The sequence below is a fragment of the Oncorhynchus masou genome, chromosome 13 (genome assembly GCF_036934945.1).
Source record: "Oncorhynchus masou masou isolate Uvic2021 chromosome 13, UVic_Omas_1.1, whole genome shotgun sequence".
Lineage (NCBI taxonomy): Eukaryota > Metazoa > Chordata > Actinopteri > Salmoniformes > Salmonidae > Oncorhynchus > Oncorhynchus masou.
Genome location: NC_088224.1, coordinates 89,298,125 through 89,324,450, shown reverse-complemented (window position 1 = coordinate 89,324,450; position 26,326 = coordinate 89,298,125). Strand labels below are relative to the sequence as shown.

At 44.7% G+C, this 26,326-nt stretch overlaps 1 protein-coding gene across 1 annotated transcript in view; it reads right to left on the bottom strand.

Moving 5' to 3' along the window:
* Window positions 1-12,859, bottom strand: part of dhx36 (DEAH (Asp-Glu-Ala-His) box polypeptide 36) — a 71,062-nt gene extending 58,203 nt beyond the window's left edge. The window contains exons 1-7 of the mRNA XM_064985359.1: window positions 12,216-12,859; window positions 11,817-11,974; window positions 11,186-11,296; window positions 10,907-11,090; window positions 10,696-10,734; window positions 1,073-1,243; window positions 17-96 (exon numbers count right to left, since the gene is read on the bottom strand). Coding sequence (XP_064841431.1) covers window positions 17-96; window positions 1,073-1,243; window positions 10,696-10,734; window positions 10,907-11,090; window positions 11,186-11,296; window positions 11,817-11,974; window positions 12,216-12,500 — 1,028 coding nt within the window. The 5' untranslated portion in view covers window positions 12,501-12,859. The remainder of the gene's footprint in view (window positions 1-16; window positions 97-1,072; window positions 1,244-10,695; window positions 10,735-10,906; window positions 11,091-11,185; window positions 11,297-11,816; window positions 11,975-12,215) is intronic.
* Between the last annotated feature and the right edge of the window lie 13,467 nt (window positions 12,860-26,326).

Here is a 26,326-nt window from a genome sequence, read left to right as displayed (position 1 = left end):
CAAACAGAAAACTCACCTCTGTAGGCGGATCTGATAACCACATGAGTTCCCGTCCCCTACACTCTCAGCCCTCTCCGCAGCCACCCGCTCTGCTACCTAAAACACAATGAGAGGAGAGAGTACACACCTGCAACAAGCACACATCAGAAATGACACGATACGTATATTCAAAAAGGGTAGGACACACACACACCTAGAACGGGTGTAATACACACACACACCTGGAACGGGTGCAATATACACACACACACCTGGAAAGGGTGCAATACACACACACACACCTGGAAAGGGTGGAATACACACACACACCTGGAAAGGGTGGAATACACACACACACACGCCTGGAAAGGGTGGAATACACACACACACACGCCTGGAAAGGGTGGAATACACACACACACCTGGAAAGGGTGGAATACACACACACACCTGGAAAGGGTGGAATACACACACACACCTGGAAAGGGTGGAATACACACACACACCTGGAAAGGGTGGAATACACACACACGCCTGGAAAGGGTGGAATACACACACACACCTGGAAAGGGTGGAATACACACACACACCTGGAAAGGGTGGAATACACACACACACACGCCTGGAAAGGGTGGAATACACACACACACCTGGAAAGGGTGGAATACACACACACACCTGGAAAGGGTGGAATACACACACACACCTGGAAAGGGTGGAATACACACGCACGCACGCCTGGAAAGGGTGGAATACACACACACGCCTGGAAAGGGTGGAATACACACACACACCTGGAAAGGGTGGAATACACACACACACCTGGAAAGGGTGGAATACACACACACACGCCTGGAAAGGGTGGAATACACACACACACCTGGAAAGGGTGGAATACACACACACACCTGGAAAGGGTGGAATACACACACACACCTGGAAAGGGTGGAATACACACGCACGCACGCCTGGAAAGGGTGGAATACACACACACACCTGGAAAGGGTGGAATACACACACACACCTGGAAAGGGTGGAATACACACACACACCTGGAAAGGGTGGAATACACACGCACGCACACACTACTTACAGATATGGCACTGATGCGACGTGGCTGGGTGCAGACCACCCTGCAGACTGAACCCATGCCCCTCTCTATGTAGTCATCCAGGATAAACTGGGTCACCTGGGTGGTCTTACCACACCCCGTCTCTCCACTGACCACCAGCACCTGGCTGGACCTGATCAACTCCACCAACTCCTGATGAACCAGAGAGAGGACAGTGGGAATACGGCAAGAACCTTTCTGTCGGATGAAAACCTCTTATCACCCTTAATAACGTAACCTCTTATCATCCTTAATAACGTAACCTCTTATCATCCTTAATAACGTAACCTCTTATCATCCTTAATAACGTAACCTCTTATCATCCTTAATAACTTAACCTCTTATCATCCTTAATAACTTAACCTCTTATCATCCTTAATAACGTAACCTCTTATCATCCTTAATAACTTAACCTCTTATCTTTTCAGGAAATGGAAAACAAGTCAATATTTTAACAAACATTAACAAGCATTTTAAAACTTCTGACGCTATTTAGAATACATTTATTGGTCCTGGAGTTATGAAATGTTCAGAGTACATTGAGGGGAGTTGCTTTCAATACATGTACAAAAAACAACAACAAAAACAAAAAAGAGTGAACATATACAGATTGACAACCATTTCTGTATGGACGTCCCTTTGAGTACCGGGTCATTGTTATGCTGACACAGGAAAGGTCCTTCCCCAAACTGTTGCCACAAAGTAGGAAGCACAGAATCATCTAGAATGTAATTGCATGCTGTAGCGTTAAGAGTTCCCTTCACTGGAACTAAAACAGCCCCTGACCATTATTCCTCCTCCACCAAACTTTACAGTTGGCACTATGCATTCAGACAGGTAGCGTTTTCCTGGCATCCACCAAACTCAGATGGTGAAGAGTGATTCATCGCTCCAAAGAACACATTTCCACTGCTCCAGAGTCCAATGGTGCGGAGCTTGACACCACTCCAGCCAACATTTGGCATTGAGCATGGTGCCCAAACCATGAAAAACAACCGCAGACCATTATTCCTCCTCCACCAAACTTTACAGTTTACACAACGCATTAGGGCAGGTAACATTCTCCTGGCATCCGCCAAACAAAGATTTGTCCGTCGGACTGCCAGATGGTGAGGCGTGATTCATCGCTCCAGAGAACGAGTTTCCACTGAGCCAGAGTCCGATGGCAGCGAGCTTTACAACACTCAAGCCGATGGTAGCGAGTGTCTCGGGCTGCTTGCTCCAGCACTTGGCAGTCCCGTTAAGTGAACACGTGTGGCCTTCCACTTCGCGGCTGAGCAGTTGATGTTCCTAGACGTTTCCACTTCACAATAAAAAGCACTTAGTTGACCGGGGAGCTCCAGGATGGCAGAAATTTGACGAACTGAGTTGTTGGAAAGGTGGCATCCTATAACGGTGCCACGTTGAGAGTCACGGAGCTCTTCAGTAAAGCCATTCTACTGCCAATGTCTGTCTATGCATATTGCATGGCTGTGTGCTCAATTTTATACACCTGTCAGCAACAGGTGTGGCTGAAATAGCAAAATCTACTCATTTGAAGGGGTGTCCACACATACAGTACCAGTCAAAGGTTTGGACACACCTACTCATTCAAAAGTGTTTCATTATTTCTACTATTTCTACATTGTAGAATAATAGTGTATACATCACAAATATTAAATAACAAATATGGAATCGTGTAGTAACTAAAAGTGTTAAACAAATATATTTCACATTTGAGATTATTCAAAGTCGCCACCCTTTGCCTTGATGACAGCTTTGCACACTCTTGGCAATCTTGGCATTCTCTCAACCAGCTTCACCTGGAATGCTTTTCCAAAAGTCTTGAAGGAGTTCCCATATATGCCGAGCACTTGTTGGCTGCTTTTCCTTCACTTTGCGGCCCAACCTCATCTCAAATCATCTCAATTGGGTTGAGGTTGGGTGATTGTGGAGGCCAGGTCATCTGATGCAGCACTCCATCACTCTCATTCTTGGTCAAATAGCCCTTACACAGCCTGGAGGTGTGTTAGGTCATTGTCCTGTTGAAAAACAAATGGATAGTCCCACTAAGCGGAAACCAGATGCGATGGTGTATCGCTGCAGAATGCTGTGGTAGCCATGCTGGTTAAGTGTGCCTTGAATTCTAAATAACTCACTTAGTGTCACCAGCAAAGCACCACACACCATCACACCTCCTCCTTCATGCTGGGAACCACCAATGCAGAGATCATCCGTTCACCTACTCTGCGTCTCACAAAGACATAGCGGTTGGAAACAAAAATGCACATTTGGACAGATTTCCACTGGTCTCATGCCCATTGCTCGTGTTTCTTGTCCCAAGGAAGTTTCTTCTTATTGGTGTCCTTTAGTAGCGGTTTCTTTGCAGCATGAGAGACAGTTTCATAGCTCTTGATGGTTTATGCGACTGAACTTGAAGAAACTGTCAAAGTTTTAGACATTTTCCGGATTGACTGACCTTCATGTCTTAAAGTAACGATGAACTGTCATTTATCTTTGCTTATTTGAGCTGTGCTTGCCATAATATTGTCACCACTGACCATGAGAATCAAAATAGGTCAGATCAAGTTTGCAATGAATAATTTCCACCAGACCCCCTTTCACCAAAGGAATGGGTTTTGTCTACACAGACCTTTCTGCCAATGAAACTCTAAAGCGAATACTGGAACAATATTTTGAACGTAAAACATGGGCAATGGTCAGGGGCGATCTCCAGAACACTAACGTAATTATGTTTGTTATTTTGTGATGACATTAAAAATGTCATAAAGGAAATACTGTAACTTGAAAAGTTCACACACTACATACAGTTGAAGTCAGACATTAACATACACCTTAGCCAAATACATTTAAACTCAGTTTCACAATTCCTGACAATTAATCCTAGTAAAAAGTACCTGACTTAAGTCAGTTAGGATCACCACTGTATTTTAAGAATGTGAAATGTCAGAATAATAAGAGAGAATGATTTATTTCAGCTTTTATTTCTTTCATCACATTCCCAGGGGGTCAGACGTTTACATAAACTCAACTAGTATTTGGTAGCATTGCCTTTAAATTGTTTAACTTGGGTCAAACGTGTCAGGAGGCCTTCCACAAGCTTCCCACAATAAGTTGGGTGAATTTTGGCCCATTCCTCCTTACACAGCTGGTGTAACTGAGTCAGGTTTGTAGGCCTCCTTGTTCGCACACGCTTTTTCAGTTCTGCCCACAACTTTTTTATAGGATGGAAGTCAGGACTTTGTGATGGCCACTCCAATACCTTGACTTTGTTGTCCTTAAGCAATTTTGCCACAACTTTGGAAGTATGCTTGGGGTCATTCTCCATTTGGAAGCAATCTATTTTGTGAAGCGCACCAGTCCCTCCTGCAGCAAAGTACTCCAACATGATGCTGCCACCCCCGTGCTTCAGAGTTGGGATGGAGTTCTTCGGCTTGCAAGCCTACCCCTTTTCCTCCAAACATAATGATGGTCATTATGGTCAAACAGTTCTGTTTTTGTTTCATCAGACCAGAGGACATTTGGCACAGCTCAAAAACTATGATCTTTGTCCCCATGTGCAGTTTCAAACCGTAGTCTGGCATTTTTATGGTGGTTTTGGAGCAGTGGCTTCTTCCTTGCTGAGCGGCCAATCAGGTTATGTCAATATAGGACTCGTTTTACTGTGGGTATAGATACTTTTGTACCTGTTTCCTCCAGCATCTTCACAAGGTCATTCACTGTTGTTCTGGGATTGATTTGCAATTTTCACACCAAAGTACCTTCATCTCTAGGAGACAGAATGCGTCTCTTCCTGAGCGGTACGACGGCTGCGTGGTCCCATGGTGTTTATACTTGCGTACTATTGTTTGTACAGATGTACGTGGTACCTTCAGGCATTTGGAAATTGCTCCCAAGGATGAACCAGACTCGTGGATGTCCCAAAAAATATTCTGAGGTTTTGAGTGATTTTTTTTTTTGTCCCATGACGTCGGGCAAAGAGGCACTGAGTTTGAAGGTAGGCTTTGAACTACATCCACAGGTACACCTCCAAATGACTCCAATGATGTCAATTAGCCTATCAGAAGCTTCTAAAGCCATGACATCATTTCCTGGAAATTTCCAAGCTGTTTAAAGGCACAGTCAACTTAGTGTATGTACACTTCTGACCCACTGGATTTGTGATACAGTGAATCATATGTGAAATTATCTGTCTGTAAACAATTGTTGGAAAAAAATGACTTGTCATGCACAAAGTAGATGTCCTAAACGACTTGTCAAAACTATAGTTTGTTAACAAGACATTTTTGGAGTGGTTGAAAAACGAGTTAATGACTCCAACCTAAGTGTATGTAAACTTCTGACTTCAACTGTAGATTAAGTTTCCATACTATGGGTTGTGCATGTAATATGAAAAACAATGTTTTTGTTAAGAGGGGAATGTGATTTGAGAAGCTATAAGAGATAATTGCCCCGTTCACAGAGAGATCCCAGGCATTTCACGTAAATACATTAATGATTTCTTGCTCAAAGGGGGGCAGCGGTTCGTGTGCAAAGTAAATGGTTATTGTAATGAAGAGTAGTTTCTGAATGTGTCAATGTTAAGTGTCTCTGTCCCCCTCTCTCCTGTCATTCCACTAGGGACCTGCTCTCAGCGTATTACCTCTCCAGTCAATAACCGATGCAGACTGTGCGTTTATCTTGTGTCCCCATGTCATTACCTAGTATATAAATACTTTAACCAATGTGTAGTACGGAATCATAAGTAAAGCTCAGGGTTCACGACAAGGTAGAACCGGTCTTATACCAAACGGGGATATCTTCTGTAAACCAACCCCACCTTGTCACAACACAACTGATAAAACTTATTAAGAAGAAATTCCACTATTTAACAAGGCATACCTGCTAATTAAAATACATTCCAGGCGACTACCTCATGAAGCTAGTTGAGAGAATGCCAAGAGCGTGCAAAGCTGTCAAGGTAAAGGGTGGCTACTTTGAAGAATCTCAAATATATTTTGATTTGTTTAACACATTTTTGGCTACTACATGATTCCATGTGTTATTTCATAATTTTGATGTCTTCACTATTATTCTACAATGCAGAAAATAGTAAAAAAAAAAAAACCTGGAATGAGTAGGTGTGTACAAACTTTTGACTTGTACTGTGTGTGTGGCACAGAGGTCAGTTGATTAGGTACACCATACCGTTTCTGCAGTCAGCATGCCAATTGCACACTCCCTCAAAACTTGAAACATCTGTAGCATTGTGTTGTGACAAAACTGCCTTTTAGTGTCCCCAGCACAAGGGTCACCTGTGTATTGATCATGCTGTTTATTCAGCTTCTTGATATGCCACACCAGTCAGGTGGCAAAGGAGAAAAGCTCACTAACAGGGATGTTAACAAATTTGGTGACAAAATTTGAGAGAAATATGTTTTTTGTGCATATGGAACATCTCTGGGATCGTTTATATCAGCTCATGAAACATGTTGCGTTTATATTTTTGTTCAGTGTAAATGAAAATTGGCAAATGTAGTTGCAAGGTTTTCATCAATCAGAAACGTTTCACAAGATGAGATCCTATTCTTGTCTTAGTTAAAAATGCCCACATGGTAAGCAGAGGCCTAGCATCCACATGGTAAGCAGAGGCCTATAGCATCCACATGGTAGGCAGAAGCCTATAGCATCCACATGGTAAGCAGAGGCCTATAGCATCCACATGGTAGGCAGAGGCCTATAGCATCCACATGGTAAGCAGAGGCCTATAGCATCCACATGGTAAGGTATAGCATCCACATGGTAAGCAGAGGCCTATGGCATCCACATGGTAAGCAGAGGCCTATAGCATCCACATGGTAAGCAGAGGCCTATAGCATCCACATGGTAGCAGAGGCATATAGCATCCACATGGTAAGCAGAGGCCTATAGCATCCACATGGTAAGCATCCACATGGGCATCCACATGGTAAGCAGCCTATAGCATCCACATGGTAAGCAGAGGCCTATAGCATCCACATGGTAAGCAGAGGCCTATAGCATCCACATGGTAAGCAGAGGCCTATAAGCAGCATCCCACATGGTAAGCAGAGGTCTAGCATCCACATGGCCTATAGCATCCACATGGTAAGCAGAGGTCTAGCATCCACATGGTAAGCAGAGGCTATAGCATCCACATGGTAAGCAGAGGCCTATAGCATCCACATGGTAAGCAGAGGTCTACAGCATCTATAGCATCCACATGGTAAGCAGCATCCACATGGTAAGCAGCCTATAGCATCCACATGGTAAGCAGAGGCCTATAGCATCCACATGGTAAGCAGAGGCCTAGCATCCACATGGTAGGCAGAGGCCTATAGCATCCACATGGTAAGCAGAGGTCTATAGCATCCACATGGTAAGCAGAGGTCTATAGCATCCACATGGTAAGCAGAGGTCTATAGCATCCACATGGTAAGCAGAGGCCTATAGCATCCACATGGTAAGCAGAGGCCTATAGCATCCACATGGTAAGCAGAGGTCTATAGCATCCACATGGTAAGCAGAGGCCTATAGCATCCACATGGTAAGCAGAGGCCTATAGCATCCACATGGTAAGCAGAGGTATAGAGCATCCACATGGTAAGCAGAGGCCTATAGCATCCACATGGTAAGCAGAGGTCTATAGCATCCACATGGTAAGCAGAGGTCTACAGCATCCACATGGTAAGCAGAGGCCTATAGCATCCACATGGTAAGCATACATCCACATGCATCATCCACATGGTAAGCAGAGGCCTATAGCATCCACATGGTAAGAGGGCCTATAGCATCCACATGCATCCATCCACATGGTAAGCAGAGGTCTACAGCATCCACATGGTAAGCAGAGGCCTATAGCATCCACATGGTAAGCAGAGGCCTATAGCATCCACATGGTAAGCAGAGGCCTATAGCATCCACATGGTAAGCAGAGGCCTATAGCATCCACATGGTAAGCAGAGGCCTATAGCATCCACATGGTAAGCAGAGGCCTATAGCATCCACATGGTAAGCAGAGGCCTATAGCATCCACATGGTAAGAGGCCTAGCATCCACATGGTAAGCAGAGGTCTATAGCATCCATGGTATGGTATCCACATGGTAAGCAGAGGCTATAGCATCCACATGGTAAGCAGAGGCCTATAGCATCCACATGGTAAGCAGAGGCCTATCCAGCATCCACATGGTAAGCAGAGGTCATCCACATGGTAGCATCCATCCATGGTAAGCAGAGGTCTATAGCATCCACATGGTAAGCAGAGGCCTATAGCATCCACATGGTAGGCAGAGGTCTATAGCATCCACATGGTAAGCAGAGGTCTACAGCATCCACATGGTAAGCAGAGGTCTAGCATCCACATGGTAAGCAGAGGCCTAGCATCCACATGGTAAGCAGAGGCCTAGCATCCACATGGTAAGCAGAGGCCTATAGCATCCACATGGTAAGCAGAGGCCTATAGCATCCACATGGTAAGCAGAGGCTATAGCATCCACATGGTAAGCAGAGGCCTAGCATCCACATGGTAAGCAGAGGCCTAGCATCCACATGCATCATCCACATGGTAAGCATCATCCACATGGTAATCCACATGGTAAGCAGAGGCCTATAGCATCCACATGGTAAGCTATAGCATCCACATGAGGCCTATCCACATGCATCCACATGGTAAGCAGAGGCCTATAGCATCCACATGGTAAGCAGAGGCCTATAGCATCCACATGGTAAGTAGCATCCACATGGTAAGCAGAGGCCTATAGCATCCACATGGTAAGCAGAGGCCTATAGCATCCACATGGTAATCCACATGCATCATCCACATGGTAAGCAGAGGCCTATCCAGCATCCCACATGGTAAGCAGAGGTCTATAGCATCCACATGGTAAGCAGAGGCCTATCCACATGGCATCATCCACATGGTAAGCAGAGGCCTATAGCATCCACATGGTAAGCAGAGGCCTATAGCATCCACATGGTAAGCAGAGGCCTAGGCATCCACATGGTAAGCAGAGGCCTATCATCCACATGGTAAGCAGAGGCCTATAGCATCCACATGGTAAGCAGAGGCCTATAGCATCCACATGGTAAGCAGAGGCCTATAGCATCCACATGGTAAGCAGAGGCCTATAGCATCCACATGGTAAGCAGAGGCCTAGCATCCACATGGTAGGCAGAGGCCTATAGCATCCACATGGTAAGCAGAGGCCTACAGCATCCACATGGTAAGCAGAGGCCTATAGCATATAGCATCCACATGGTAAGCAGAGGCCTATAGCATCCACATGGTAAGCAGAGGTCTATCCAGCATCCCACATGGTAAGCAGAGGTCCACATGGTAAGCAGAGGCCTATAGCATCCACATGGTAAGCAGAGGCCTAAGCAGAGGCCTATAGCATCCACATGGTAAGCAGAGGCCTATAGCATCCACATGGTAAGCAGAGGCTATAGCATCCACATGGTAAGCATCCCACATGGTAAGCAGAGGCCTATAGCATCCACATGGTAAGCAGAGGCCTACATGCATCCACATGGTAAGCAGAGGCCTAGCATCCACATGCAGAGGCCTAGCATCCACATGGTAAGCAGAGGCCTAGCATCCACATGGTAAGCAGAGGCCTATAGCATCCACATGGTAAGCAGAGGCCTATAGCATCCACATGGTAAGGAGGCAGAGGTAAGCTATCCAGCATCCACATGGTAAGCAGAGGCATCTATAGCATCCACATGGTAAGCAGAGGCAGATCCACATGGTAAGCAGAGGCCTAGCATCCACATGGTAAGCCTAGCATCCACATGGTAAGCAGAGGCCTAGCATCCACATGGTAAGCAGAGGCCTAGCATCCACATGGTAAGCAGAGGCCTATCCAGCATCCATCCATGGTAAGCAGAGGCCTAGCATCCACATGGTAAGCAGAGGCCTAGCATCCACATGGTAAGCAGAGGCCTAGCATCCACATGGTAAGCAGAGGCCTAGCATCCACATGGTAAGCAGAGGCCTAGCATCCACATGGTAAGCAGAGGCCTAGCATCCACATGGTAAGCAGAGGTCTACAGCATCCACATGCATCCACATGGTAAGCAGAGGCCTAGCATCCACATGGTAAGCAGAGGCCTAGCATCCACATGGTAAGCAGAGGTCTAGCATCCACATGGTAAGCAGAGGCCTAGCATCCACATGGTAAGCAGAGGCCTAGCATCCACATGGTAAGCAGAGGCCTAGCATCCACATGGTAAGCAGAGGCCTATAGCATCCACATGGTAAGCAGAGGCCTATAGCATCCACATGGTAAGCAGAGGCCTCATCCACATGGTAAGCAGTATCCAGAGGCCTATAGCAGATCCACATGGCCTAGCATCCACATGGTGCATCCACATGTATAGCATCCACATGGTAAGCAGAGGCCTATAGCATCCACATGGTAAGCAGAGGCCTATAGCATCCACATGGTAAGGCAGAGGCCTAGCATCCACATGGTAAGCAGCATCCACATGGCAGAGGCTATAGCATCCACATGGTAAGCAGAGGCCTATAGATCCACATGGTCTACCTATAGCATCCACATGTTCATCCAGTTCATCAGGAGGAAAATTTTGTCTCAGATCTTACCTCTTTTTTTCCAAAGGATGGAAGCTTTTCCCTGAATTTCTGTCAAAAAATAAACAGGAAACATTCATTACTACAAGCAGTCCATCAATAGATGTTGAGAACTAAGAACATCTCACCACCAGTTCTATTGGTGTTATGATAACATGTGTGTTCATCAATAATAAACACAGTAATTATAATACTGCTCGTTTTTTATGAAGTGAATTGTCACCAGCATGTCTAGGTATTTAGAGTCCGCCTTCTTCCTCTCTAGATCTCTCTTTAACTGCTGGTCCAGGGCATTCTCCCTGACCACCTCCTGAAACAAGTACTCCAGGTCTTTATCCTTCCCTCTCCTCTCCTTCTCCTCCCTCTCTTCTTGGGGTTCAGCTTTAAGGACATCCTGTGGGAAGTAACTGAAAGGCAGGAGAAAGAGACATGATTGTGAATTGCTTAAACAAGTGAGCATGGCAATAGGAACAACAACCCTAGAATCTAGAAGTTAGACTACCGTTGTGATGTGAGTGGAGTGTTCTGTACTGGCCTCTCCTCATCCTCCTTCTTCTCTTGTTTGAGATCAATTTTCAGGACATCCTGAGAGGGCTCATCACCATCAAAGTAACTGAAACACAGATCAGGTAAATAACAGTGTTGTAGTAAATCACAGGCGGAATGCGTTATGTTTTAAAAGCATTGAATGTAGCCCGTGATGTCGCAATCTAGTGGTGACATGAGCCCTCCTAAATATCCCACAAACTTAGGAGATGTAAAAGGAGTTTTTATAGTTTGCAGCTGCAGCAAGCAGGCTCATGTCCACAACACACAGAGGACCCATGCATAGGGACTAACGATGTCCTGGAGACTAGGGTTAGGGCTGGGGCCATCACATCACATCGACAGACAGACAGTCTGTGTCACAGTACATGACAGAGCCTACTGCAGCTGTACTCTTCTGAGAGACTGGGAGTGTTCGACATTGCAATCAACTTTAAAGGCGAGTCTCGACTGACTGATCTACAAATCACCTTGAATCACAAATAACTACTCAAAGGTATTTGTTGATCAGTCAGTCTGTCAGATTTTACCCATAATACAGCACGGTTTTGATGCTCTCAAACACAGCCAGGAAGACAGTGCCTTACCAGTGGCCGCCTCTGTCCGGTGCTGACGGGGTTGAACGCCAGTGCTCAGATGTGGAGGGGTGGGCCTCCCTGGCTGGGCATGTCGGTCCTCTCTGGACAGTGTTCAGCAGATTAGTGATATGCTGTTCCCTGGACTCATCCATCTGAACCACTGCCCGCTACACCGCGAGGGGAAACCAACTGCATTAGTACAAGAGTTAATCCTGATACATGCTAGATACTATAGATGTATTCGAGATACGTAGCTACTTCGTTATCAAAAAACAGATATAGCTAGTTGTCAGCCGTGATAGTCAACGAGACTAAGTAACGAGAGTTGACTACCAACGACAACAACCCAAGCAAGCCACTACACACCAGACACACAGGTGCCTCTGTAACTAATGTTACACCACTAACCGATTTTCTCTCATTTTCTTTCCTCTTCAAGCCTCCCCATTTGGCGTACCACAGCCCGATCTCCCGGCCCTTTAGATGCGGGGGTGGGCGGTTTGGTCCCCCACCTCTCCCTCCTCGTTCTCCCCGGTCCTCCCTCGACTCCGCTTCGGTGCTCCGCGGGTGTCCACCACCACTCGACCCAGCTAGGCGGTCCCACCTCTCCCGGCTCCCATCCCGTCCGAATCCTCGACCTCCTCTTCGGCCACCTCGTCGGCCGCCTCTGCCCCCATAACCTCCATAACTCATAACGCCTTCAAAGCCACAGAAACACAGCTATGGCAAGATAGCAGTGCAAGACACCGTCTGTAGACTTACAAATTGGGACTAGCCAGCTAGCTAAACTTGCTGCACTATTCGAAACCTTTGCCTTGGGATTTGCTAGCTCACGTTGGCTAGTAAACGTTAGCCGGGCCGTGGATCAAGTAGATGTGCTAAATTAATAATTGTATATCTCGAAGCGTGTACATATTTCAGATGAAGTTCGAAATACCTAAGTAGTTGAATGTGACATAAATAAATAGCATTTCCGCTGATATCAAGAGAAAATCTGTATTTTTTTTTGCAAGGATGTGAGTCTTGTGTATAGATATATATCCTGTCGCATAGTTTACACAACAATGAAATCAGTCGAAGGATGATGACGTTTCCCTCATGATTGGCCAGGGAGGAAAGGCTTGGTTCACGCAACCGGGCGAGACCCCAAAATACTCTGAATGCATGAAATGCTACAAATATATATGTTGTAACTTGTTACTCCAGGGTTTTTTTCTGGATCACAATGGGGCTTGTTGTGAGTAGTGGGGGCATGGTAGAAGCCCTCACCAAAGATATTTCGTTTTTTGCTGTTTTAAAGGGAATTTCCTGCAATTCTCCATCCCTTTTTGCCATGACTTATGCCTTGTTCTTATGCTATCCGAGTGACTCAATCATTATAACAAAATCAATGTGGGTCCCATGAGGGAAGGAGAGAATTAAAAATGATAGATTCTCCCTGACTGTCTAGTTATAATTTTAGTGATTGTTAGTTCTCGAAAATATTTTATTTAAAAATATATAGGTCCATTATCTTTTTTACATTAATTATATCTGGTGTTAGATGTTTAAGTTTTCAAAGTTTTTTTAATCATATTTTTTGGAGTGGTGGCAACGATTTAGCAGCGGCAGTTAAATAAAATAATTTTTATTTCACCTTGATTTAACCAGGGAGGTCAGTTGAGAACAAGTTCTCATTTATAACTGCGACCTGGCCTAGATAAAACAAAGCAGTGCGACACAAACAACAACACAGAGTTACACATGGAAAAAAACAAACGTACAGTCAATAACACAATAGAAAAAAATATATATACAGTGTGTGCAAATGTCGTGAGGAGGGAAGGCAATAAATAGGCCAATAGTAGCAAAGTAATTACAATTTAGCAGATTAACACTGGAGTGATAGATGTGCAGATGATGATGTTCAAGTAGAAATAACGGTGTGCAAAAGAGAAAAAAGTAAATAAAAACAATAAGGGGATGAGATAGGTAGTTGGATGGATGGGCTATTTACAGATGGGCTGTGTACAGCTGCAGCGATCGGTTAGCTGCTCAGATAGCTGATGTTTAAAGTTAGTGAGGGAGATATAAGTCTCCAAATTCAGTGATTTTTGCAATTCGTTCCAGTCACTGGCAGCAGAGAACTGGAGAAAAAAAAGGCTAAAGGAGGAATTGGCTTTGGGGGATGACCAGTGAGATATACCTGCTGGAGCGAATGCTACGGGTTGGTGTTGTTATCGTGACCAGTGAGATGAGATAGGGCAGAGCTTTACCTAGCAAAGACTTATACAGTGCCTTGCGAAAGTATTCGCCCCCCTTGAACTTTGCGACCTTTTGCCACATTTCAGGCTTCAAACATAAAGATATAAAACTGTATTTTTTTGTGAAGAATCAACAACAAGTGGGACACAATCATGAAGTGGAACGACATTTATTGGTAATTTCAAACTTTTTTAACAAATCAAAAACGGAAAAAGTGGGCGTGCAAAATTATTCAGCCCCTTTACTTTCAGGGCAGCAAACTCTCTCCAGAAGTTCAGTGAGGATCTCTACATGATCCAATGTTGACCTAAATGACTAATGATGATAAATATAATCCACCTGTGTGTAATCAAGTCTCCGTATAAATGCACCTGCACTGTGATAGTCTCAGAGGTCCGTTAAAAGCGCAGAGAGCATCATGGAGAACAAGGAACACACCAGGCAGGTCCGAGATACTGTTGTGAAGAAGTTTAAAGCCGGATTTGGATACAAAAATATTTCCCAAGCTTTAAACATCCCAAGGAGCACTGTGCAAGCGATAATATTGAAATGGAAGGAGTATCAGACCACTGCAAATCTACCAAGACCTGGCCGTCCCTCTAAACTTTCAGCTCATACAAGGAGAAGACTGATCAGAGATGCAGCCAAGAGGCCCATGATCACTCTGGATGAACTGCAGAGATCTACAGCTGAGGTGGGAGACTCTGTCCATAGGACAACAATCAGTCGTATATTGCACAAATCTGGCCTTTATGGAAGAGTGGCAAGAAGAAAGCCATTTCTTAAAGATATCCATAAAAAGTGTCGTTTAAAGTTTGCCACAAGCCACCTGGGAGACACACCAAACATGTGGAAGAAGGTGCTCTGGTCAGATGAAACCAAAATTGAACTTTTTGGCAACAATGCAAAACGTTATGTTTGGCATAAAAGCAACACAGCTCATCACCCTGAACACACCATACCCACTGTCAAACATGGTGGTGGCAGCATCATGGTCTGGGCCTGCTTTTCTTCAGCAGGGACAGGGAAGATGGTTAAAATTGATGGGAAGATGGATGGAGCCAAATACAGGACCATTTTGGAAGAAAACCTGATGGAGTCTGCAAAAGACCTGAGACTGGGACGGAGATTTGTCTTCCAACAAGACAATGATCCAAAACATAAAGCAAAATCTACAATGGAATGGTTCAAAAATAAACATATCCAGGTGTTAGAATGGCACTACAAAGTATTAACTTAAGGGGGCTGAATAATTTTGCATGCCCAATCTTTCAGTTTTTGATTTGTTAAAAAAGTTTGAAATATCCAATAAATGTCAATAAATGTCGTTCCACTTCAAGTGTCCCACTTGTTGTTGTTTCTTCACAGAAAAATACAGTTTTATATCTTTATGTTTGAAGCCTGAAATGTGGCAAAAGGTCGCAAAGTTCAAGGGGGCCGAATACTTTCGCAAGGCACTATAGATGACCTAGAGCCAGTGGGTCTGGCGACGACTATGTAGCGAGGGCCAGCCGACGAGAGCATACAGGTCGCAGTGGTTGGTAGTATATGTGGCTTTGATGGCAAAACGGATGGCACTGTGATAGACTGCATCCAGTTTGCTGAGTAGAGTGTTGAAGGCTATTTTGTAAATGACATCGCCGAAGTCGAGGATCTGAAGGATAGTCAGTTTTACGAGGGTACGTTTGGCGGTGTGAGTGAAGGAAATTTTGTTGCGAAATAGAAAGTCGATTTTAGATTTAATTTTGGATTGGAGATGTTTAATATTAGTCTGGAAGGAGAGTTTACAGTCTAACCAGACACCTAGGTATTTGTAGTTGTCCACATATTCTAAGTCAGAACCGTCCAGAGTAGTGATGCTAGTCGGCGGGGTGGGTGCAGGTGCAGGCAGCGAGCGGTTGAAAAGCATGCATTTAGTTTTACTAGCGTTTAAGAGCCGTTGGAGGCCACGGAAGAGTGTTGTATGGCATTGAAGCTCATTTGGAGGTTTGGTAACACAGTGTCCAAAGAAGGGCCAGATGTATACAGAATGGTTTCGTCTGCACAGAGGTGGATCAGGGAATCACCAGCAGCAGGAGCGACATTGTTGATATATACAGAGAAAAGAGTCGGTCCAAGAATTGAACCCTGTGGTACCCCCATAGAGTCTGCCAGAGGTCCGGACAACAGGCCCACCGATTTGACACACTGAACTCTGTCTGAGAAGTAGAAGGTGAACCAGGCGAGGCCGTCATTTGAGAAACCAAGGCTGTTGAGTCTGCCAATAAAAATACGGTGATTGACAGAGTCAAAAGTCTTGGCCAGGTCGATGAAGACGGCTGCACAGTACTGTCTTTTATCGCTGGCGGTTATGATATCGTTTAGTACCTTGAGCGTGGCTGAGGTGCACCCATGACCAGCTCGGAAACAGTGGAGAAGGTACGGTGGGATTTGAAATGGTCAGTGGTCTGTTTATTTACTTGGCTTTCAAAGACTTTAGAAATGCAGGGCAGGATGGATATAGGTCTGTAACAGTTTGGGTCTGTAGTGTCACCCCCTTTGAAGAGGGTGACAACCACGGCAGCTTTCCAATCTTTAGATCTCGGACGATACGAAAGAGAGGTTGAACAGACTTGTAATAAGGGTTGCAACAATGGCAGCGGATAATTTTAGAAAGAGGGGGCCCAGATTGTCTAGCCCAGCTGATTTGTGCGGGTCCGGGTTTTGCAGCTCTTTCCGAACATCTGCTATCTGGATTTGGGTGAAGGAGAAGCTTGGGAGGCTTGGGCAAGTAGTTGCAGGGGCTGCAGAGCTGTTGGCCGGGGTTGGGGTAGCCAGGAGGAAAGCATGCTTATTGAAATTCTCGATTATCGTGGATTTATCTGTGGTGATAGTGTTTTCTAGCCTCAGTGCAGTGGGCAGCTGGGAGGAGGTGTTCTTATTTTCCATGGACTTTACAGTGTCCCAAAACTTTTTGGAGTTAGATCTACAGGATGCAAATTTCTGTTTGAAAAAGCTAGCCTTTACTTTCCTGACTGACTGCGTGTATTGGTCCCCCTGACTTCCCTGAAAGGTTACCTACCGCGGGGACCATTCGATGCTAGTGCAGTCCGCCACAGGATGTTTTTGTGCTGGTCGAGGGCAGTCAGGTCTTTAGTGAACCAAGGGATATATCTGTTCTTAGTTCTAAATTTTTTGAAAGGGGCATGCTTATTAAAGAACGACCAGGCATCCTCTACTGACGGGATGAGGTCAATATCCTTCCAGGATACCCAGGCCAGGTCGATTAGAAAGGCCTGCTCGCAATAGTGTTTTAGGGAGCGTTTGACAGTGATGAGGGGTGGTTGTTTGACCGCGGACCCATAGCGGATGCAAGCAATGAGGCAGTGATCTCTGAGATCCTGATTGAAAACAGCAGAGGTGTATTTGGAGGGCAAGTTGGTCAGGATAATATCTATGAGGGTGCCCATATTTACAGATTTAGGGTTATACCTGGTGGGTTCCTTGATAATTTGTGTGAGATTGAGGGCATCTATCTTAGATTGTAGGACTGCCAGAGTGTTAAGCATATCCCAGTTTAGGTTACCTAACAGAACAAACTCTGAAGATAGATGGGGGGCAATCAATTCACTTAAGGTGTCCAGGGCTCAGCTGAGAGCTGAGGGGGGTCTATATGCAGGCAGCAACAGTGAGACACTTATTTCTGGAGAGATACATTTTTAAAATTAGACGCTCGTACTGTTTGTGCATAGACCTGGAAAGTATGACAGAACTTTACAGTAGATTGCAGCTCCTCCCCCTTTGGCTATTCTGTCTTGATGGAAAATGTTGTAGTTGGGGATGGAAATCTCTGAATTTTTGGTGGCCTTCCTAAGCCAGGATTCAAACACTGCAAGGACATCAGGGTTGGCAGAGTGTGCTAAAGCATTGAATAAAACAAACTTAGGGAGGATGTGAACATGCATGACAACAAGGTTTTTACGGTTACAGAAGTCAACAAATGAGAGCGCCTGGGGACACGCAAGCCCTGGGTTGACCTCCACATCACCCGAGGAACAGATGAGGAGTAGGGTACGGCTAATATAGGGGAAACACTGCACATGCACACGAGCACACACACACACACACACACACACACACACACACACACACACACACACACACACACACACACACACACACACACACACACACACACACACACACACACACACACACACACACACACAGTGAGGTCTCTAAGACTTTGTGCCAAGTGTAATGGAAGCTAATCCTTAATGAGGAGGTCAGGACCCTGAGATATCTGAGATATTCAGTAAAAGTGCCTTTCTGTTTGATACGTTCATGGTGTGTTAGAGAATCTTCATTGACCACTCCAGGGGCCACCTGTGATTGCATCATCAAATCCTACGGAGGGCATTTAGGTCCAAAATAAGTACATATTAGGGTCAAATTAAATTTAAATAGAAGCCAAATCAAAACAATAAACGGATAAGACTAAAAAAAAACGATTTAAACAAGTTACTTGTTTTAATGCCTGTGGTGTGTAGAACACAGTACATTATCTTATGGCTTTTTTCAAGAATCACTTAGCTGCAGTTGCCTTTCTGGCTCATATTGTATATATTGATCCAGAGCTGTTTGAAATTACTGGGGCTTCATATCCGAAGACACTGATGTTCTTCACTACGTGTTCAGTCTTCCGGTGCTCCCCCTAACACAGTTTTTAATTGGACTGTGTTCAGATTGCCTTTAGCATTTTGCTGAAATCTGTTGAATTTATAGGGAAGTGAGATGTTTTTTTTTGTTTTTTTTTACAGAGCAGAGCTAATTAGTGCCCTAAAGCATGGCAAATGTGAGCGAAGGAGAGAAGGAGAGATGAGTGGGAGAAGGAGAGAGAATGAAGGGAGAGGAGAGAAGGAGAGTGAGAGAAGGAGAGAGAGTGAGAGAAGAAGAGAGAATGAGAGAGAATGAGAGGAGAGAGTGAGAGTGAGAGAAGGAGAGAATGAGAGGAGAGAGAATGAGAAAATGAGATGAGAGAGTATGAGAGGAGAGTGAGAGAAGAAGAGAGAATGAGAGGTGCGTGAGAGAAGGAGAGAGAATGAGAACATGAGATGAGAGAGTATGAGAGGAGAGTGAGAGAAGGAGAGAGAATGAGAGGAGATAATGAGAGGAGAGAGAGATAGAGGAGAGATAATGAGAGATGAGAGGAGAGATAATGAGAGAATTAGAGGAGATATAATGAGAGGAGATAATGAGAGATGAGAGAAGGAGAGATAATGAGAGATGAGAGATAATGAGAGGAGAGAGAGTTAGAGGAGATATAATGAGAGGAGAGATAATGAGAGATGAGAGAAGGAGAGATAACTATAGGAGGGAGTTAAACATACAGGGAGCAGTGGTAACTCTTGAGTGTAATACTGAAAGAAAGGGAGAGCTTTTAAGAGGGTGCAAGATTGAGGGAGAGAGTCATGTGTGTGAGACGTGTGAGGTAACAAGGAAGATCCTACATATACCTGGAGTCCCTGTCATGAAACACAGATCATATTTTCACCAAGAGCCCTTTGAAATGTTCTTCCTCGCCGTCTGCTTCTCTCATCTCTGAAGCTGTAATTCTCTCAGTAATAATGAAGGAGTCTGTGACTCTCTTGTAAATGCTTACCATCCGTCAGTCTGTCTGTACCTCATCCATCATTATGGCGGTGCTGCGTTAGACCCAGTTGTCCAGCCAATGAATCAACCCCAACACCACTTACTCAACCTCAATAGAAATGACTTCAGTATCCATTATGTCAGGGGTGATGCTGCTATTCAATCAAATAAATGAAAATTGACATCAGCGTCAGTTTAAATGAAGGACAGGAGATTAATTATCTTTGGGGTTTACTTTTTATTTTTGTAAAAAAGAAAATACCAATATTCAGCCTTCTGTGTGTACCTAATGTGAGTCCCCATGTCTCATGAGGATATTTCACTTCCTACAATATTCTACATTTAAGATCTGCCAGTAACCAGTTCGGACTGAAATGTATTCCGTCTGCGAGAAATATTATGGGAGAAGATATGAACAATTCACTATAAGTCTGGGTTTGAATCAGAGGTTTCCTCTGGCGTTGAAACTAGGGGGGGGTGGGGAATCCAGACGTATCTCCTTCTGCTAGTGCCTTTTGTCTCAACTTTGTCATTATTTGAAACCTGCGAGACAGGGAATGAGGGGGGAGGGGGCAAAAGGGAAAGAGAATGAGGACAGAGAAATAGAGTTAGCCAGAGGGGGAGGGTTGCTTTAGTATGGATTAAATAATTGAATATCCCTCCCCCATCTGTGTTTCCTTACGGATGGTAAAGGAGTACCTCCCGGTGGTACCTGGCAACCAACAACCTTTGACCCCCATACTGAATTATTTAACCCAGAAGTGATGATGATTTAGTGGTAATAACACTTTACATTGTGTTGCACGACACCTAAACAGCTTTTATTCTTCAAGTAACAAGAGTGTCATTATATTTTGTTAGTAGGAAGATGAGATGAAGGGGTTTCAAGACAGATTATGAATGTGACATTTACCGTGTCAAGAGCTAAGACTCCTCGGACATAAAACAATGACAACAACGCTCCTCTTTCCCTAACAAAGCATTCCTTACCCCAGGACACTTCCTGTGCCCCTCAGTGTCTACCCTGGCAACAGAGGTCATTTTCAAAGAGCTAATAGCGGGCTGCAACAAGAACACAGAAGATGTGTCAGTCTCATGACAGCAGCGTGACCGGTACGTGGGAGAGAGACCGGTACTTGGGAGAGAGACCGGGGGGGGGGTCACTCAAAAACAGAGCAGCTGAAATCACATTAGATAGAGGAAGGAGGAGCAGGACAATAACATTTCCACTTAGGACAGTCGGGAATAACTGGTTTAGTTACCACACACATAACAGAAACACAGAGACTATATACTGTATCAGGTCTGTTGGTTATTTTATAGTTGATTAAAACCTATCAGTGAATTTGTTTTGACTGATTCAATTCATTCAATTAGCATTGATAAGTAATTAATATAGGTAAACTAACATTAATCCCAGCCTTCTCAGTAGTGAGCCATGCATCCTTCCTCAATGATTTCCAAATAATAAGAAAAACGCTCATCTAAAAATGTGTACAGTATGGAAAGCAAACCTCAATACCATATACTCACATGAATGAATACATGAGCAAGTGATGAGTTTATTTCCATTCTGCTTGGCTGAAGATGCTAAAACTTTTGTCAAAACACTGAAATGGTCTCTATTCATTACAAGGTCAAAAGTCAACTCATCTGGGACCCATTGGTTATGATTCATGAGCCATATGATTCATAAGCCATATGATTCATAAGCCAAATGATTCATCAGCCAAGCCATATGATTCATAAGCCTTATGATTCATAAGCCATATGCTTTATAAGACATATGATTCATAAGCCAAGCCATATGATTCATAAGCCATATGCTTTATAAGACATGATTCATAAGCTAAGCCATATGATTCATAAGCCGTATGCTTTATAAGACATATGATTCATAAGCCAAGCCATATGATTCATAAGCCATATGCTTTATAAGACATGTGATTCATAAGCCAAGCCATATGATTCATAAGCCATATGCTTTATAAGACATATGATTCATAAGCCAAGCCATATGATTCATAAGTCAAGCCATATGATACATAAGCCATATGATTCATAAGCCAAATGATTCATCAGCCAAGCCATATGATTCATAAACCATATGATACATAAGCCAAGCCATATGATTCATAAACCATGATTCAAAACCCAAGCCATGTGATTCATAAACCATATGATTCATAAGCCATATGATTCATAAACCATATGATTCATAAGCCAAGCCATATGATTCATAAACCATATGATTCAAAACCCAAGCCATATGATTCATAAACCATATGATTCATAACCCAAGCCATATGATTCATAAACCATATGATTCATAACCCAAGCCATATGATTCATAAACCATATGATTCATAACCCAAGCCATATGATTCATAAACCATATGATTCATAACCCAAGCCATATGATTCATAAGCCACTTTTCTCTAACTTGCTTTTTTTTGTGCCTTAAAGCATTGTGAACGTAAATGCATTTTACAGTGTTGTTTGAGGCATTTTTCTAGTATAAATATTTTATGAGCACATTCATAGGAAGGACAAAACATTATGTGACACGTGACAAAGCTTTTATCTGCTGAAAGACACAACACAACACAGATGACACACAACGAAACACATCCTTTATGAAACATGAAATAAAACCTGGAGGCTCACATGAGTGTCTGAAATGGTCCCCAAACACAGACAGTGTGGTGAAGAAGACGCAACGGTACCTTTCCATCCTCAGGAGGTGGAAGAAATGTGTCTTGGCCCCTAAGACCATCACACACTTTTACAGATGCACCATTGAGAGCCCTCCAGGACATCTACAGAACCCGGTGTCACAGGAAGGCCAAGAAGATCATCAAGGACCTCATCCACCCGAACCACCCGAGCCACGGCCTGTTCACCCCGCTATCACCCAGAAGGTGAGGTCAGTACAGGTGCAACAAAGCTGGGACATACAGACTGAAAATCAACTTCTATCTCAAGGCCATCAGACTGTTAAATAGCCGGCGACCACCCGGTTACTCAACCCTGCACCTTAGAGGCTGCTGTCCTATGAGCATAATGGAATACTGGCCACTTTAATAATGTTTCCAATCTGTTCAACCCATTTCATAGACTATATACAGCACCAGTCAAAAGTTGACACACCTACTCATTCCAGGTTTATTTTTTTATTTTTTACTATTTTCTACATTGTAGAATAATAGTGAGGACATCAACACTATGAAATAACACATATGGAATCGTGTAGTAACCAAGTATGTAGTAGCCAAGTATGCTACTTTGAAGAATCTCAAATATAACATATATTTTGATTAACACTTTTTTTAGTTACTACGTGATTCCATATGTGTTATTTCATAGTTTTGTCTTCACTATTATTCTACAATGTAGAAAATAGTAAAATATAGAAAAACCCTTGAATGAGTAGATGTCTAACCTTTTGACTGGTACTGTATACAAAAGTATGTGTACACCCCTTCAAAACTGTTGCTGACAGGTTTATACAATTAAGTACACAGCCATGCAATCTCCATAGACAAACATTGGCAGCAGAATGGCCTTACTAAAGAGCTCAGTGACCTTCAACAGCTCAGCCGCGATGTGGTAGGCCACACAAGCTGATAGAATGGGATCACCCAGTGCTGAAGCACGTAGAAATGGTCTGTCTTCAGTTGCAACACCCACTACCGAGTTCCAAACTGCCTCTGGAATCAACGTCAACACAATAACTGTTCTTCAGGAGCTTCATGAAGTGGGTTTCCATGGCCGAACAGCCGCACACAAGCCTAAAAGCACCATGCGGAATGCCAAATGTTGGCTGGAGTGGTGTCAAGCTCAGCGCCATTGGACTCTGGAGCAGTGGAAACGTGTTCTTTGGAGTGATGAATCACTCTTCACCATCTGAGTTTGGTGGATGCCAGGAAAACACTACCTGCCTGAATGCATAGTGCCAACTGTAAAGTTTGGTGGAGGAGGAATAACGGTCAGGAGTTGTTTTAGTTCTAGTGAAGGGAAATCTTTAAGATACAGCATACAATTGCATTCTAGATGATTCATTGCTTCTAACTTTGTGGCAGGAGTTTGGGGAAGGCCCTTTCCTGTTTCAGCATGACAATGCCCCCGTGCACAAATCGAAGTCTATACAGAAATGGTTTGTCGAGGTCGGTGTTGAAGAACTTGACTGGCCTGCACAGAGCCCTGACCTCAACCCCACCAAACACCTTTGGGACGAATTGGAACACAGACTGATCTATTAACTGATCTATTCCTCCAGGCTCTCAGCCACAGGAGGTTGGTGGCACCATAATTAGGGAGGACAGGCTTGTGGTAATGGCTGGAGCGTAATAATGGAATGGTATCAATGGTATCAAATGCCATTCATTTCATTCCATTTGCTCTGTTCTAGCCATTATTATGAGCCGTCAATCGTTGAGCAGCCTCCACTCCAGTCTCAGCAACAAGGTAACTGATCTATTCCTCAGAGTCCAGGTTCTCAGCAGATTATTTAAGAGTAAAGGCACAACATTTAACACACTCACACACACACACACACACACTCACACACACACACTCACACACACTCACACTCACACACACACACACACACACACACACACACACACACACACACACACACACACACACACACACACACACACACACACACACACACACACACACACACACACACACACACACACACACACACACACACACACACACACACACACACACACACACACACACACACACACACACACACACATATTGATACAGTTAAACACAGACAGAGCATGCACACATACACACGGTGGGATAACTCAGACAGAGGAGCAGGTGATCTCCCTGTTGCCTCATTGGTGAAGTTGATTGTAATAACAGGTCCATGTGGAGACCGTGAAGAGTGAAACCTTCACCATTCTCTCTCTCTCTATTTCCTTATGGTGGAGACTCCAGCATTGATACTAAGATGGGTACTTTCTCTCCAGCCTTTCTCTCTGCTCTCCCTTTCTGTCGTCTCTTTCATTGCGCTGCTGTCCCTTAGTCCCGAACCACCTTCTCTCCACCTCAAATAATCACTTAGTCCTGTACCACCTCACCTCCTCACTTAGTCCTGCACCACCTCCCCTCCTCATGTAGTCCTGCACCACCTCACATAATCACTTAGTCCTGCACCACCTCACCTCCTCACTTAGTCCTGCACCACCTCACCTCCTCACTTAGTCCTGCACCATCTCACCTCATCATGTAGTCCTGCACCACCTCACATAATCACTTAGTCCTGCACCACCTCACCTCCTCACTTAGTCCTGCAACATCTCCCCTCATCATGTAGTCCTGCACCACCTCACCTCCTCACTTAGTCCTGCACCACCTCACCTCATCACTTAGTCCTGCACCACCTCACCTCCTCACCTAGTCCTGCACCACCTCCCCTCATCATGTAGTCCTGCACCACCTCCCCTCCTCACTTAGTCCTGCACCACCTCACATAATCACTTAGTCCTGCACCACCTCACCTCATCACTTAGTCCTGCACCACCTCACCTCCTCACCTAGTCCTGCACCATCTCCCCTCCTCATGTAGTCCTGCACCACCTCACATAATCACTTAGTCCTGCACCACCTCACCTCCTCACTTAGTCCTGCACCACCTCACCTCATCACTTAGTCCTGCACCACCTCACCTCCTCACTTAGTCCTGCACCACCTCCCCTCATCATGTAGTCCTGCACCACCTCACCTCCTCACTTAGTCCTGCACCATCTCCCCTCATCAAGTAGTCCTGCACCACCTCACCTCCTCACTTAGTCCTGCACCACCTCACCTCATCACTTAGTCCTGCACCACCTCACCTCCTCACTTAGTCCTGCACCACCTCCCACTCATCATCATGTAGTCCTGCACCACCTCCCCTCATCATGTAGTCCTGCACCACCACCTCCTCCCTCACCACCTCACCTCATCACCACCTCCCCTCATCATGTAGTCCTGCACCACCTCCCTCCTCATCATGTAGTCCTGCACCACCTCACCTCCTCACTTAGTCCTGCACCACCTCACCTCATCACTTAGTCCTGCACCACCTCCCCCTCACCCTCCTCACTTAGTCCTGCACCACCTCCCCTCATCATGTCCTGCACCACCTCACCTCCTCACTTAGTCCTGCACCACCTCACATAATCACTTAGTCCTCCACTTATCATGTAGTCCTGCACCACCTCTCACTTAGTCCTGCACCACCTCACCTCCTCACTTAGTCCTGCACCACCTCACATAATCACTTAGTCCTGTACCACCTCACCACTTAGTCCTCACCACCTCACCTCATCACTTAGTCCTGCACCACCTCACCTCATCACTTATTCTTCACATAATCACTTATTCCTGCACCACCTCACATAATCACTTAGTCCTGCACCACCTCACCTCCTCACTTATTCCTGCACCACCTCACATAATCACTTATTCCTGTCCTAATCACTTAGTCCTGCACCACCTCCCACTTATTCCTCCCACCTCACTTATTCCTGCACCACCTCACCACCTCACCTCACTTAGTCCTGCACCACCTCACATAATCACTTAGTCCTGCACCACCTCACCTCACTTATTCCTGCACCACCTCACATAATCA